Source organism: Salmo trutta, chromosome 32 (assembly GCF_901001165.1).
Source record: "Salmo trutta chromosome 32, fSalTru1.1, whole genome shotgun sequence".
In the NCBI taxonomy this organism is placed as follows: domain Eukaryota; kingdom Metazoa; phylum Chordata; class Actinopteri; order Salmoniformes; family Salmonidae; genus Salmo; species Salmo trutta.
The window spans coordinates 39,101,593-39,117,787 of NC_042988.1; the positions used below are offsets into that span (position 1 = coordinate 39,101,593).

A 16,195-nucleotide genomic window follows, 5' to 3' on the forward strand; every position below is an offset into this window, starting at 1 on the left:
AGTTACACGGTATTCAAAATGTCTCGCCAGGGAAAGCCTATGGGAAATCCCTTATGGGAAAAATTAATGGTGGAAAACAATTGGAACGATTTCCCTGTTTGACCACTAGGTTTTATGGGGATTATGACTCGTCCACTGTGGGGCTCTATAGAGAGAAATAGTTCCTTATTATAGCATCTTTTTATAGGCACGAATTTTGCCATGGTTCATTGGACAAAGCCTATGGGGAAAATGTAATGCCGTTTTTGTAGGGTGTTTGGATAAATGCTGAAAATAAGGACACGTTGTAAACACAGGTTTAGGAGATCTTATACGTTTTGTTCTACAATATTTATCAGCTAACGTCACTTCTGGTGAATTTTGAAGAATTTGTAACAGAAAAAGCACAGAAGGCTTCATTAAATATAAAGTTCATATTAACTGACTGCTATTGTCTTATAGAACAAAACGTATAAGATCACCTTAGCCTGCGCTGACCTAATTTTCAGTGTTTATTCCAAAACTCACATTTTCCCCCATTCATTTTTGCCATTGGGATGGCTGAACGAGTCAAACGTATCTCATTTCCGAGTTTCAAGACTACAAGCTGGCGAGCTCGTATAGCTCGACATTGAAATGATTGGTTGACGGTAAGTGGGGGCGGTACTTCCTGTATAAACAAACTCCCTTTCTTGACTGCTTCCTTCCAGCAGTGTGTAGCAGGGAGATTCCTAGATGTGAGAAGTGTGCAGGAGGACCTGAGAGAAAGGAATGTGTACTATTGATGTAAAAAGTTGTGTGTGTAAACTGTAGGGGTACACATGGTGCTGGAGATCAGACGTGTCCGGTGAGAGAAAGACAGGTTGAGGTTACCAGGATCAGAGTAGCGCAGAAGGTGTTGTATGCTGAGGCAGCGACGAGAGTAGTAGAGGAAGATGGGTCCAGGGTGAGGGATCCTGAGAGGATCTCTGTGATTAGACTGAGGTCAATAGAGAGTGATAGGAATAACATGCTTCAGTAAGATTCATTTTTGTTGGGGGGTGTTTATGGCCATGGTTGTCAACTGTACCGCAGGAATATAATGTAAATAACAGTGGATAGATGTGGTGGTGGCAGCTGCAGAGAAGTACTTGGGTGTACAATATTTTACTGCAGAGTTACAAGGTGTTTTGAAAGATAATATCCCGTCCTCCCAGGCTGCAGGCCTGGTGTAGAATCAGAGGGCCAAAGTAATGGAATATTGATGAGGTTTTAATGGGTGTAGGGTTAGTTGGTTTTTCACAAAGTGCAATGAATTAATACTACAGAATAGTAGGCTGATGCACAGCCAATACACTAGGTGGGGGCGTGCACCTATAATAATTGTTTGCGGACCGCCATTATACCAGTTCTGCTCTGGATCTGGTCTGTAAAGCGTAACGCGTGTTTAGCATATGTTATTGCGGGTGTAGCGAAATGCTTGTAATACACAGACTACTGCGAAGGTTGCATTGCTGTAAATGCTGCATGGTTCGCTGCACGTATAGCTGCTGTAAATACACAGGTATTTTATAGGCTACCATTACTGGGCATCAGACAATTAAAACTAGCTGGACTCTCGTGTAGAGTTAGACGATAACAGACATCAGGATTATTGGTGAATAGGGTGTTGGACGTTTAATTGACTTTAATAGATTAAAATATTATCCAGGATCTTTCTGAAGTAAGATTAGGCTACATCAGACATATATTTGTCACAACGTAAATCGAGTGTTGATATTTAAATGTACGTTTGCTCTGGTCTAACTTTATCTGAACGCTGTGACAAGAAAGTAACTGTAGTGTAGGCTAGCTACAGATTTACTGTCAAGTTATTTATTTGAAGAAACGCTGAAGAAAGAATAGTTTCAACGATGGATCGGGTAAGTTTGGTTTACTTTTATTAACAGTATGCCTACTGTGGTGTATAACATGTCTAGGCCTAGTTATCATCTTTGATCTTCCATATCCCTTCGTTTCATTTGAACAGTTGGACAAAATAAACAATGATGATAATAAACATGTTGGATATTTTGTCTTTCAGCAAAGTACCCTACTAGCCTAAAGCACACAGATTGATACAAGGCAACAAGCAGCTAAAGTCAGAACCAAGGAGAAATAATGAGGCCAAGCCTACACCTTGCAGAAGCAGTGTGTGGGTAAAATCACCAGGGAAGCCAAGCCAGAAAAATAGCCATATTAAATGTGATAATTGCGTTGTTATAACCTGTTAGTTCATATGCCTTGACACAGCTGAGACAAGAAGACAGTGGCAGAATACATTCAATCACACCTTTGTTACATCATAAAACGAGAGCAACATCTGTCCTGTTAAGTTCACAAAACATGTTGCATGTAACAAACAGTTACATGACCTTCAGAGTGGTCAAGCAAGCGAATGTTTCTGAATACTAAACAACTATTGATTTAGAGTTACCGCAAGTCGAAAAGGAAACAGGTGCTGCCTCCACTATTCAAGAACCATTTCAACTTCAACATCATCTAATTTAGTCTTCTACACTGACAACTAAAAGATAACAAAAACCAGGGGTGCAACTTTCACTGGGATGGAGTGTACATGCCCCCCACATTCTGAAATTGCATTTTTGTCCCTTCTAGTTTTATCATTGAAATGTGATACTAAATGTGGGAACGGTGTGCTTTAGGGTCAAGCGGATGCCTCCAAGAGGTCGAGTAGGCTGTTTGTAGTGTGTATCTGACTGGATAAAATGTTTAAATTATTATGACCCCCCACACTTCTAAAACCAAAGTTGCGCCCCTGCCAAAAACGGTTTAGTCCCATCAACCTAAGCTAAACATGACGCGTCTATCCATGGTACTCATTTCTGTGTGTGCGTGCAAGAAGAAGAAAAAAACATGTCACAACTTATGTTCCCTGAACGGTCTAGGACTCTGTCATACAGTACACGCTTTTCGTTTATTTTATTTTTTTTGTCCAAGGCTACCCGGCTAAGATGCTTGCTCGCTAGCCTAGTAACTTACATTCACGGGCAACGATGCGCAGGCCAGCTAGTTAATAGCCCCTTTTCAAATTATTACTATTTTTGAAGTAATTGTGAGATGCTTATCTCACTACACACTGGCAAAAACAATTATATTTGGACAATTATTTTATTGTTTTAGATTCTCTTATATTGTAGTCGTGAGTGCTCAGTATTTTCTGTGCCTACTTTGCTCAAATTATTGCGTCGGATTAAAATGGCACTATAGCTTCCATAAAGTGATGATTGGAATTAAAAGGTTTGAATAACCTTTTAGGTGGAACAGGTTTTATTACATTTGATCATTTATCACTCTCACGTGCACATTTCTGTCCATTAAGACCCAACAATGTGCTACCTTTTTTGTAGCATTTCTGACAATGCTAACAACTTTTCAGCATATCTATCTAATTTGGTCAGCAACTTGGATGCTTGGCAACAATACTGCAGCTATTAGCTAACATTAGTTTGCCTGTCCAGAGTCCAGCAGCTAGCCTCTGTAGCTAGCTAACACCAATCAACTGAAAGCTGCTAGCTAGCTAATCTACAGGCATAGAAAGGTAGCTAGCTGTAATTGTTTATAGGTTTGTTACACAAATAACTTCAGCCGTTAGCTAGCTAGCTAGTTAGAAACAGACAACAATAGCTGACATCGACACAGAAGCTGGCTAACGATAGCTAGTTCACATCCAAATGCCAGTCCTATATTTGCCAGTCACATAGACAAGTGGATCTGAGCAATGTTGCATGAGGCAGAAATTGCACCAGGCACCAAATGACAGCAACATTGCTCAGATCCACTTGTCTATGTGACTTGTTGCTGTAACAGCAGCCACATCTAAAAATCAACAACATTCAGATAATGAGTGGATTAAACTAATTTAACACCCAAGTATTTCAGCAGTACATTGTACACTACACCATCATTTCAAATTTCATATTTTTTTTATACTGTACGTAAACTTGACACTTTATAATTTTGCTTTCGTAATTCAGTTTTTAGCAGTTTGATTAAATGATAGTTAAATGTATTGTTAACAAATGACAGGAACATCGTTGTACTTACAGTTACGAAAATCTACAACATACTTATGAAAATTGTACCAAAGAGAAAAAAAACGGCATTGGATTGGTGGAGTCATGGGCTAGTGGGAGAATCCACCATATGTTTTATAAACAGCCATTTCCTTTCAAATCAGTTAAGGGATAGTGAACAAGTGCAGAGTTAGGGAGGACAGAAAGATAACTAGGAATTCCTTAACACAATACCTTTTTACTGTAGGCTTCTGCTACATGCCACAATAGCCCTATATCTGATGGTTTCTTCTATGTATGTACTGTATAAGGATACTGAAACTATAAGACTGACATTTTTCTCAACATGCTCCAAAAGTAGGATAACAAGCAGCAGTAGTTCTGGTGTTTAGGTTTTTCATTACTGCTTATTTGAACAAACCATGATTTAGCACGTTGGAAGGGGAGGTGACATTCGGCCTGTATCTTGAAAGAGGGTGTGTAGCTTTTTGATTCGGTTCTGCTCTTTGTTCTACCATCAAGTTTTATACGTTTTTACATTTTTTTAAAAATATTCCAATTCCATTTTGAAAAATTTGCCAAAGTGAAATATACAAGACATTTGTGGAAAGTAATGAACGATTACACACTTCAGGAGAAAGTAGTTATTATAAGGATGCAGCCATCAGTCAGAGATTTAGACTAAATTTATCAAATGTTTGGTCTAATGATATTCTATGTACATGTAGCGTGGTTCGTTCTGCGTTGTGTACTTTTAATCAGGACACTGCCACAACTGGAATTATGATGGTTGAATCATGTTTATTGGTCCTGCACACGAAGAGACAACACACAATAGGTTAGCCCTCGGTGCAGTCACAGCTCTCGGGCACCTTGCTAGCTGAAGGTCCGGCAAAAGAGCAGGAACTGCATACATACATTCAGTGCCCATCAGCACACTATACAATACAGTTAAAATTATATACAACATATTCGGAACAAAATAAAAGACATACCTGCACACGAAGAGACAACACACAATAGGTTAGCCCTCGGTGCAGTCACAGCTCTCGGGCACCTGCGTGACCACATAGCAACTCACTCAAACACGGTCCCAAATACTCCCGAGTTACAATAGGTACCCTAATTAGCGAGCTGGTGAAAGTTAACATAAATCTTTATAATTGTTCACATTGTAACAAACCCTATAATTGCGTAACAGCACTTTATGTAACTTTACCACAGTTTTATATTGCCAAATTACGGCGCCAAGGACAACATACCTTGCTAGCTGAAGGTCCGGCAAAAGAGAACGATAACAGGGTCCGCAAGTACGGATAACCCGCGATGGACCAAACCAAAATATACAAACTTTTACAATTAGGTGTATTTACAATATAGATATCAAAAAATGTTTGTACACTGAAAAATAACATTAACTATGCTGCTGTAATTAAATAAAGAAAACACATTGAATTATTATTATTGTTATTAACTTATTAACATCCCCTCTTGCCCTGGCCTACTTGAACTGTCCTTGCGTGCAACTTGGTGCATAATCTAGGGGAACAACATCACTCTACTACATTCACCCCCACTGTTTTACACTAGATTATAGGCACAAAACACATTACCTCGAAGGTAACAAAGCAAAGAAAGAAAAAAAATTCACACCCACAGAGCGACGGAGTAACCCAGTGTAGTCCCTTAAGTCTAGACCCACAAATGGTCGATCAGCTGGAAAGCTATCCCGCGAAGGATTAGGAAAAATAAGAGGTAGCTAATCCCTTATTCAACCGTATACAAAAAAATGCCAAATACATTTTATGCTGATGAACTACACACAAAGTTACATGAATTGTCAAAAATATTAGACCAACCCACCAATCACTCTAAGACCCAGTTAGGTTACCATATACACACAAAAAAATGAAAAGGTAGACAATATCCTACCGTCACTGAGAAACCAAGAACGGTTTCATTTCCTGTGTAAACATAGTTTGGATTAACCTATTCACTGGCTTAATAAATCTACCTAGTCTAGTCCGAACACCCTCACCCAAAAACCTAGCAGGAATGTCACGGACAGCACTAACCGTGCTCAGAGGTCTAACCTCAGGTTGGGGAATACTACAACTCGGCCTATCCGGAGCCAGCACACTTTCAGTTACAGACTCAACACTAGTAGCGTCAGACGACTGATCAGAATCCTGGTAGATTGCCACAGACCACACTGACAAAGCATCTTCAACCAAGTTAACATCTGTCACAGCACCATCCCCACTGAATGGAGTTTCGCCATCAGAACTCTTGTAGGCTTTGGGAATCTCTCTCTGGTCCACTTCTACTGAGTACACCTCACTCAAGGGGACGTCATATGGCCGTTCCACTTCACTTCCATCAACTGGGACTACACCATCTTCTTGGAATATCCTCCCAGAAGACTCAGGAAGGCTTGCTACCCAGTGGACAGTCCTTGCGTCACTCCCATCCATTTTGCTGGACGCTGCAGACATCTCAGAGAACACGTCACCACTCGATAGATATCCGTGACTCTCAGGTTCCTCCCATGAAGGCAAAGGCAGAAAGTTGACTGGCATAATCAGGTTCCTATGCACCGTCTTGATGCGCCCAGTGGTAGGGTGCTGTATACGATATGTGTTCAGTGAGCTGTTCTTCGCAACAACTATGTACACCGCACTGTCCCAGCGATCAGCCAGTTTCTTCTTGCCCCTCTCTCCCTTGTTAGCAAGTAGAACTCTGTCTCCCTTCTCTACCGAATGACCCTTCGACCGTCTGTTGTAGACCTCGGCTTGTCTCTTTTGTTGCTTACTTGCATGCTGCTGAGCCAATGTCATGGCTTCTCTCAGATCCTCACCCAAAGACTGGACATACTTATCCACATCGACCGTGTCCCCATCCAACAGCACACTTTCAAACATAACATCTACTGGCAACCTAGGGGTGCGTCCAAACATCAAGAAGAAGGGTGGAAACCCAGTAGTCTCGTGAACAGTGCAGTTATAGGAGAATGTCAATGTGTTCAACATCTGAGGCCATTTAGCCTTGGACCTTGCTGGCAGAGCTCTAATCATCCCACCCAGCGTGCGATTTAGACGTTCTGCTTGACCGTTCCCCATGGGATGATAAGGTGTGGTGTGGGACTTTCCAACACCAGATAACTGAAGTAATTCTGCAATAAGTGAACTTTCAAAGTTAGCACCCCTGTCCGAATGGATACAATCAGCGAACCCATAAACGCAGAAGAAATTATTCCAGAGAACACGAGCCACAGTCTTAGCAGACTGGTTTGGACACGGATACGCACATGCCAGCTTAGTAAAGTGATCAGTCACTACTAACACATCAATAGACTTGTTGTTTGAATCTTCTGCAGTCCAGAAATCAATACACACAAGTTCCAAAGGTGCCGTTGTCACAATGGAGACAAGTGGAGCTCTTGCTTCAGGCTCAGGTGCTTTACTCAACACGCATCTCTTACAGTGGGCCATGTATTCCTTGACATCCTTTTCCATAGAGTTCCAGTAAAACCTCTGTCTCGTAAGCCACAATGTGCGCTGCTGACCCTGATGACCAGCATCATCATGAACTCCCTTCAACACAAGGCCTCTCAAAGACACAGGTACAACATACTGGAATATTTTCTTCTTACTCACTGGGTGTTTTGAGACACGATACAGAATCCCTAACCGCGTGGTGAGTTTTCCCCACTGTCTTAGAGTAAAAACTGTTTCATTAGCTTCAAGGACTCGCTCTCTCCTAGATGGGCGCCGGCCTCTATCTACAAAGAACATGACTCTGCTGATGACAGGATCCAGTGACTGGTTATCATACAGCTCCTTGTGTGTAAAGACAGGTAAAGGGCTCTGACCCATGGACATCAACTTCTCAAGGTGCTGCGCATGTGAAATGGCCCTCACCGTGGCACCATCATCCCATCGGCGGTGAGCATGGAGGACAGCAGACACCTCTTCACAGGAAACCAACCCACTGACATCGTCTCCAGCTCTACTTAACTCACTCCCAGGAGCCATAGACGTTCCACAGCCAGCCTCGGGCTGTTCACAGGAGAGGCGGAACATGTCTTGAACATCATCCACTCGAAGACCTCTGGCTTCCTCCAGCAGGACATCATATGGAATTCTTGTCAGTCGGTGCAGAACTGTGGAGCGGACAAATGGCTCTCTGCTCAAAGCATCAGCAACGACATTCTTGGGACCTGGTATGTACTGGATATCAAAGTCAAAGGGTGCCAGCTTTGCAACCCATCTCTGCTCGCATGCATCAAGTCTCGGCTTTGTAAGAATATATTTGAGTGGATTGTTGTCGGTCCACACAGTAAACTTATGCCCTCGCAGCCAATGGCTGAGTTTATCATGAATGGCCCATTTCATGGCTAGAAATTCCAGCCGGTGAGCAGGATACTTGGATTGTGCATGATTAAGAGATTTACTAGCAAAAGCTATTGGCCTGGCTATTGCCGTTCCATCTTGCACTTGGGATAGTACAGCTCCCAAACCACTAGTAGATGCATCCACAGAAAGTAAAAATGGCTGAGAAAAATCTGGATGAGCCAGCAGGGCCTGGTCAACTAGTGCTGATTTCAAAGTTTCAAAAGCGAGTTGACATTCGGCAGTCCAGTCTGCAGCAGTGAGCCTGCGAGAGGGACCAGGCCTTCTACCCTTGCCTCCCCTAGGCTTCTTCTGACCTGTAGTTAGCTGAAACAATGGCCTAGCAACCATGGAACAATTCTCAATGTAGTGCTGATAGTATACTACCATACCAAGAAAAGAACGGATTTTGCTAGGAGACGGAGTGACACCATCAGCCTCCATCATCTCGCTCTCAGTCACGTTCAAAATAGTTTGAACTTTAGCAGGGTCAGTGGCTACACCCTCCTGAGAAATGATGTGACCCAAAAACTTAACAGACCTCCTCAAAAACTTGCACTTAGACGGAGACAGTTTAAGATTGTGCTCCTGCAACCGCTGAAAAACCATCTCAAGTCTCTGCAGACTCTCTTCCTCAGTCTTAGCAAAAACCATCAGATCATCCAAATAACAAAGGAGACTTAGAAAGTTTTGGTCACCAAAAATGGTCAGCATCATTCTCATAAATGTAGCCGGGCTGTTGCAGAGGCCCTGAGGCAACCGATTGTACTCGTGCAGGCCTAAAGGAGAGGAAAAGGCCGTGTATTTCCTGTCCTCTTCATGCAGTGGCACGTTATAATACCCTGACGTCAAGTCCATTGTGCTGAAGAAGGCATTACCTCCCAGCGCGGCCAGTACATCAGCCTGATGAGGCAGGGGATGAGCGTCCTTTACAGTGCGGGCATTTAACCACCTAAAGTCAGTACATAGGCGCAAGTCCCCATTCTTTTTCCATACCAGCACCAATGGTGAGGCATACTCACTGCTTGATTTTCTGACAATTTCCTTTTCCTCCATATCATCCAGTGTTTCCCTGAGTTTTTGGTAATGAGCTGGAGAAAGCCTACGATAAGGTAATCGAAATGGGCGGTCATCAGTCAGCCGTATGCGATGGCAGAACCCCTTTGCCTCACCACAATCTAGGCTATGTCTAGAGAACACTGTGTCATACTTCCCAATTAAATTGACAAGTTTATCCTTCCAGAACTGTGAAACTGGACACTCCTCAACAGACAGGCCTTGAAGTCCAAGATTGCTCAGTGTACTGTTGCCATGAACTACACTGCCACCAACTGAACTCTTAGCTGTCAGACTGCCGTGCGAGCTGTCACATTGAACTTTAGCCACGTTCTGGTAAGCTGCTTGCTGCTTGACATCATCAAAATCCTCTAATGCAATGCAAGGATACACATCCGCCACTTTAGCATTTCGTCTCAGGGTAACTGGTGATGTTGTTGGATTCACTATCTTCACAGGTAGCCATCCATCCCCCCATAGAGGCGTAACTACTCTCCCCACTAGTATGTGTCGATTCACACAACGAGACGTGCTGGGCTCAACAACAACAGTACTGCCCACAGAGAGTTTTGTCTTTGGGGGTAGGCGGCCCCACACTAGATGCTCACTCATGGGTTGGAGTGTTACTGCTCTCTTCAACTTAATGGTGCCTACTTTATCTGGGATAGAGTCTCCTCTCCATCTCTCCAGATTTGACAGGAGACGCAGGAAGTGGCTGTCATCGCACTGGCTAGAGGAACCTGGTGTACCCACCACCCGCCAGTAGCTGTCATTTGATTTGAACTGTCTAATCAAAGACTTCAACACATTAGTGCCCACAATGAGTTCATCAACCTGCCCATCTACAATAAGCACTGGGACTACATAGCTGAAACCATAAAGCTGAATTTTTAAATCACACATGCCCACTGGGCTAGTTTGCTTCCCACCACAACCCACCAGGATAATATCTGAAGGAGCTAGAAAGTTCCCCTCTACCACTCCTGCCTCCCTCAACCGAGGTACAATATCTGCGCGCAGAGTAGTAGCCATGGACCCACTATCTAACATCCCCTTCAGCTCAACTTTATCCTGTACTAGCACGGAGGTGTAAAACAAACTGTCATTCTGCGTAATTCTCATTGTGTTCTGAAAAATTACTGTGTTGTTCTTGGGTACTGACTCACAAAAGTAAGAATAAACAGATTGGATATCATCATCAGTGGAGGAAAAATAAGACTGCCCCACATTGCCCTCCTCAGAATGGAGGCATTCTAGTTTTCCTGAGACCTGCCAGTCTGTCCACATCCAGGGCTCTGTCGCTGCCCAGCCTCACTACAGTCAAAGCTCATGTGGCCCGGAGAGAAGCACTTGAAGCACAGCTGGTGCATCTGACAGTGAGCTTTGGTCCAGTGATTAGTGCTTCCACAGACGGCGCACTCACGCTGACGTTTGTGGAACTGTTTACGGGGCCCTCTGTTCACAGACTGAGTATTGCTGACCAGAGCCTTCTCTAACAAAGTCAAAACCTTCTCTAATGTCTCACCCTCAGATATAGATGGTGCCTGGTCTGGTTCACGGCCACATTGAGAAAAGGATGACACCTTAGGTCTGTTCACAGGACCCACTCCCTCCTGTGGGGAGTCAAAGACGGCAGCCACCTGCTGTGAAAGTTGTGTTCTACATGCTTTACGTTCCCTTAACAGTTCATCCAACTGATCCTGTACCTCACTGGCTGTCCAGTCACGAATGGGTTTGCTCTTGAACACTTGGGCCAACTCTCTATCAGGACAGTTGCGTACAAACATGACTGCCAACTCTGAGCACTCATTGGGTAGGGTCCTGCCCTCACTCACAAGGTACTGTTTGGCTGCCTCTGCAGCTTTGTTAAGCCTAATCCAGAAATCTATTGGACCCTCATTAGCATATGGTTTGATTGAATAGAAATCAGCTAATGGCATACCTGAGCAGACAGTATCCCCAAAGTGTTGCTTGAGAACACTGAACACCGCCTTAACATCTGTGACAACAGGGTTGTTACGCATCCAGACTTTGGTCACATCCCGTGCCCTCCCCATGAGCCTAGACATCACCTCCCCAACATTCTCAGACCCAGTGTAACCCCTCTTCTCTAAGTAGACTCCCATTAACTCCTCCCACTCCAGGACAGAGTACTTATCTGAGCCATCACCCCTAAAGAAAGGTGGAGGACTAACATCGGACTTCACAACCAGATTCAGCTTGGACGCATCAATAAAGGTCGACCCACACTGCTCAGGCAGGGAAACCTGCTGGGGTTGGTGAGGGGGACAGGCAGGAGAAAGACTTGAAACCCCAGACTGCAGTAAACTCGCTCTGATGGATTCACCTATCTCTGAACCAATCTGCTTAATAATGTCACTAAGCTGACTCGGAGGCGTCCCATTATCACTGAGGACTGTGGATGATGGTACATCAAAAGACAGAGGTGGGATACCCTGGTCAGGTGGAACAAACAGCCTACCCCTCCCAGCGCTTGCAAACTCAGGACTAGCAAACGCTCTACTCCCAGGAGCTGACTGTACACTTGGTGTAAATGCAAGGACACCCCTCCCTCTACCCACACTAAAATCCCCAGCATAACTCAATCTATGGACTTGAGAATCTACCATGGCTCAACAGGGCACTAAAATACCAGGTAATTTACTGCAATCAAATACCCCAAAAAAATGCAATATACAAATTAAATCAAAAACATACAAATAAGCACGAATACCTGTATCTAATGAATATGCTACACTCACATTCACTGTTTACAGTATATCTTAGTTTACAGCAAACCATCAACAAATGCGCATGCGCAGGTCGTGCGCCTCAGCCACATGCACAGCTCTCGGGGGTCGGCTCGAGCTGACCAGTCGGCAGGTCACGGCACCAGTTTGTAGCGTGGTTCGTTCTGCGTTGTGTACTTTTAATCAGGACACTGCCACAACTAGAATTATGGTGGTTGAATCATGTTTATTGGTCCTGCACACGAAGAGACAACACACAATAGGTTAGCCCTCGGTGCAGTCACAGCTCTCGGGCACCTGCGTGACCACATAGCAACTCACTCAAACACGGTCCCAAATACTCCCGAGTTACAATAGGTACCCTAATTAGCGAGCTGGTGAAAGTTAACATAAATCTTTATAATTGTTCACATTGTAACAAACCCTATAATTGCGTAACAGCACTTTATGTAACTTTACCACAGTTTTATATTGCCAAATTACGGCGCCAAGGACAACATACCTTGCTAGCTGAAGGTCCGGCAAAAGAGAACGATAACAGGGTCCGCAAGTACGGATAACCCGCGATGGACCAAACCAAAATATACAAACTTTTACAATTAGGTGTATTTACAATATAGATATCAAAAAATGTTTGTACACTGAAAAATAACATTAACTATGCTGCTGTAATTAAATAAAGAAAACACATTGAATTATTATTATTGTTATTAACTTATTAACATCCCCTCTTGCCCTGGCCTACTTGAACTGTCCTTGCGTGCAACTTGGTGCATAATCTAGGGGAACAACATCACTCTACTACATACAATACTTCCTGTGGTCACCAGGACAGAGCTAGTCCGTCCCCCTCCACTCTGCCGGAGTCCCCTGGTCACAACTCTCCTGGTAGCACCTTACTGCTGGGTCTGAAGAGGGTGTCTGTGCTGCTGGTCGACTGCAGGAAAACAGCAGGGCAGAGTGGAACTGTGAGAGAAAAACACGAGGAGGAAGATTTGATTTCATCAAGTAAGAACAATGGGGTGTGTGGATGAGACCACAATCTGTTTCTGCAACTTCTGTTAATTGATTGATAAACAGTATACACTCAGTGGCCAGTAAATTGTCGATCCAGTTTCGTGAACGGAGGGGGTTGTACCTAATAAACTGGCCACGGAGTGTATTTATTGATGATGAGGGCGGCAGGTCAAATCAAATGTATTTATATAGCCCTTCTTACATCAGCTGATATCACAAAGTGCTGTACAGAAACCCAGCCTAAAACCCCAAATAGCAAGCAATGCACGGTGGTTAGGAAAAACTCCCTAGAAAGGCCAAAACCTAGGAAGAAACCTAGAGAGGAACCAGGCTATGAGGGGTGGCCAGTCCTCTTCTGGCTGTGCAGTGTGGAGATTATAACAGCACATGGCCTAGATGTTCAAATGTTCATAAATTACCAGCATTGTCAAATAATAATAATCATAGTAGTTGTCGAGGGTGCAACAAGTCAGTAACACAAGAGTAAGTGTCAGTTGGCTTTTTCATAGCCGATCAGGTAGCCTAGTAGTTAAGGCCAGTAATCGCAAGGTTGCTTGTTTGAATCTCTGAGCCAACTAGGTAAAACATCTGTCTGTGCTCTTGAGCAAGGTACTTAACCCTGATTGCTCCTGTAAGTCGCTCTGGATAAGAGCGTCTGCTAAATAACACATTTTTACAAAAATAATACTATTTATGGACCTATATTTCCAAAACCTAGTTATTTAATGTTATTGTTTTACAGGGGAAACCCCGTACCGTTCTCTCAGTGGGAGGGGCTTATCATCTGGGGAGCCTCAACAACATCATGTTGCTGACGAGACAGAGAAGAGTGTCTCCAGATCAGAACATCTCAAGAAGCACCAGCAGAGATGTACAGGGAAGAAACCTCACCACTGCTGCTCTGACTGTGGGAAGAGTTTCACTAGCCAGAGTGGCTTCATTATTCACTGTGATCAGTGTGGGAAGAGTTTTGCTGCATCTAACACCTTCAAATCTAATGTAAGAATTCATACAGGGGAGAAGCCTTACCCCTGCCTTGATTGTGGGAAAAGCTTTGTTAGTGCAGGAGCCTTAACCGTACACCAGCGTGTACACACTGGAGAGAAGCCTTAGAGCTGTGATCAGTGTGGAAAGAGCTTCAATCAGTCAGGCATCCTGACAAAACACCAGCTACTACACACTGGAGTGAAGCCTTATAGCTGTGATCAGTGTGGGAAGAGCTTTACTGTATCAGAACAACTAACCAAACACCAGCGCGTACACACTGGACAGAAGCCTTATAGCTGTGATCAGTGTGAGAAGAGCTTTGCTCAATCAGGGACCTTGAATTCACACAAGCTAACACACACTGGTGAGAAAGAAGCCTTATATCTGTGATTAGTGTGGGAAGTTCCAGATCCCTAAATAAAGGATCAATAGAAAACATCTAGTGAACACTTATATCCATCTCCCATTCTTAAACAGTTGACTTCGTCTGATCACCATGGTAACCTCTGTGGAGAATAATATGCAGTTCTGATCAGTTCTCCCCTGTGTCTATGTAATATCACATATTGGGATCTAAGTGGATAAATGTTATCATAGAAAATGTCATAGTGAACCTGTGTGTGTGGGGGGATAATTGTATCTTTCATACACTCATGATACTATTATTATTAAATGTCATTATGTAGAATAATGTTTCAACAATAGGTGTATATTGATGGATTCAATTGATCAATACATTCAATCCATTATCTTCTAAACAAGAAGTTATCACTTAAATTGTATATTTTATATATCTATATTGATTTAAAATGCTCCTTAAACGAATCAATAATACATTGGATAATAATATCCATGAGGTTAAGGCAAGAACTATGCATACTGTGTCTTGTAACAACGGTTAATGTAATAACTTTTAGATTTATAATGTAATAAAACCAGTAAATGTAACATGTTGTTGGTTAATATGATAAAATGTTGAATTGTTGTCGTAATAACCTTTTCCACTTAATGTAATAAATGATGGTATCAGGTAACAACTTGTATAATGAATAATGTAATAACTTCAACCGATCATGTAATAACACCTAAACCAATGTTTTATGTTACTACACTAATGTTAATGCACATATCACCCTCCACCAATTACAAACCCACACACACAAACCTATGCACTTGTACTCTTACACAAGCACACAGACACACACATTGATAAAAATGTAAAAAATGAATTAATCTGTAGTTCTTATAGTCAATTAGACAGGGGGCTCGGTCGGGCAAGAGGAAGAAGGATTGGGAAACTGCAAATAACAATAAACTGAACTCCACCTAGCAGAAACATCTTTATATTAGCAACTATTAATTATGAGCTGATATTGTATTATAGTTAAGGGCTATCACCCTGGGTGGGGTGAACCATAGTAGGGGATAAAAAGGGAAAACACCATCTTGAGAACTGAGTGTCTTGCTTGCAAATTGCTATAAGTGTATACTCCGGGTTGCAATCCTTATTATACAAACTAACCTCTGATCAAATAAGTTTCCTGTGGTCACTTGTATGATCATAGGGAAGAAATTCCTTACATGTTCTGTATGTTATCACTATTTCTATTAATTACGAAATAGTAGGCTGATAAATGGACAAATCAGTTGGAGTCGTGCATCTATAAGAATTGTTTGCTGACCGCCATAATACCAAAGAAGAAGACCCCTTCACAACAGCTCTGCTCCGTGAAGCGCAGAAAGCATGAATGCCCTGACTTCTGCCAAGGTTGTATCGTTGTAAATGCTGTATGGCCACTGCAGACGTCGGATTGAACATACATCAGACTTTACTGTTTCACTGCAAGGACAGCGCAGCTGTAATCGGTATTTTATTTACGAGGCCACTCTTACTGGGCCTCAACCAATAAAAATATCTGTTCGCTCAAAGAGAACGTTGTCAGAGAAGAAGAGGCAAAGA

At 42.9% G+C, this 16,195-nt stretch overlaps 1 protein-coding gene across 2 annotated transcripts; it reads left to right on the plus strand.

The window, feature by feature from the left end:
• Positions 1-611: 611 nt before the first annotated feature.
• On the plus strand, positions 612-15,768 carry LOC115171881 (zinc finger protein 271-like). Of its 2 annotated transcripts, XM_029729070.1 has the most exons (3): positions 612-1,880; positions 13,062-13,239; positions 13,991-15,768. In XM_029729070.1, the coding sequence occupies exons 1-3, from the start codon at positions 1,872-1,874 to the stop codon at positions 14,359-14,361; spliced, it is 558 nt and encodes a 185-aa protein (XP_029584930.1). In that variant the 5' UTR covers positions 612-1,871; the 3' UTR covers positions 14,362-15,768. The 2 variants fall into 2 exon arrangements, 1 of the variants encoding a protein (XP_029584930.1); XR_003871273.1 differs by lacking the exon at positions 13,991-15,768 and having other exon boundaries at positions 13,015-13,452.
• Positions 15,769-16,195: the final 427 nt, after the last annotated feature.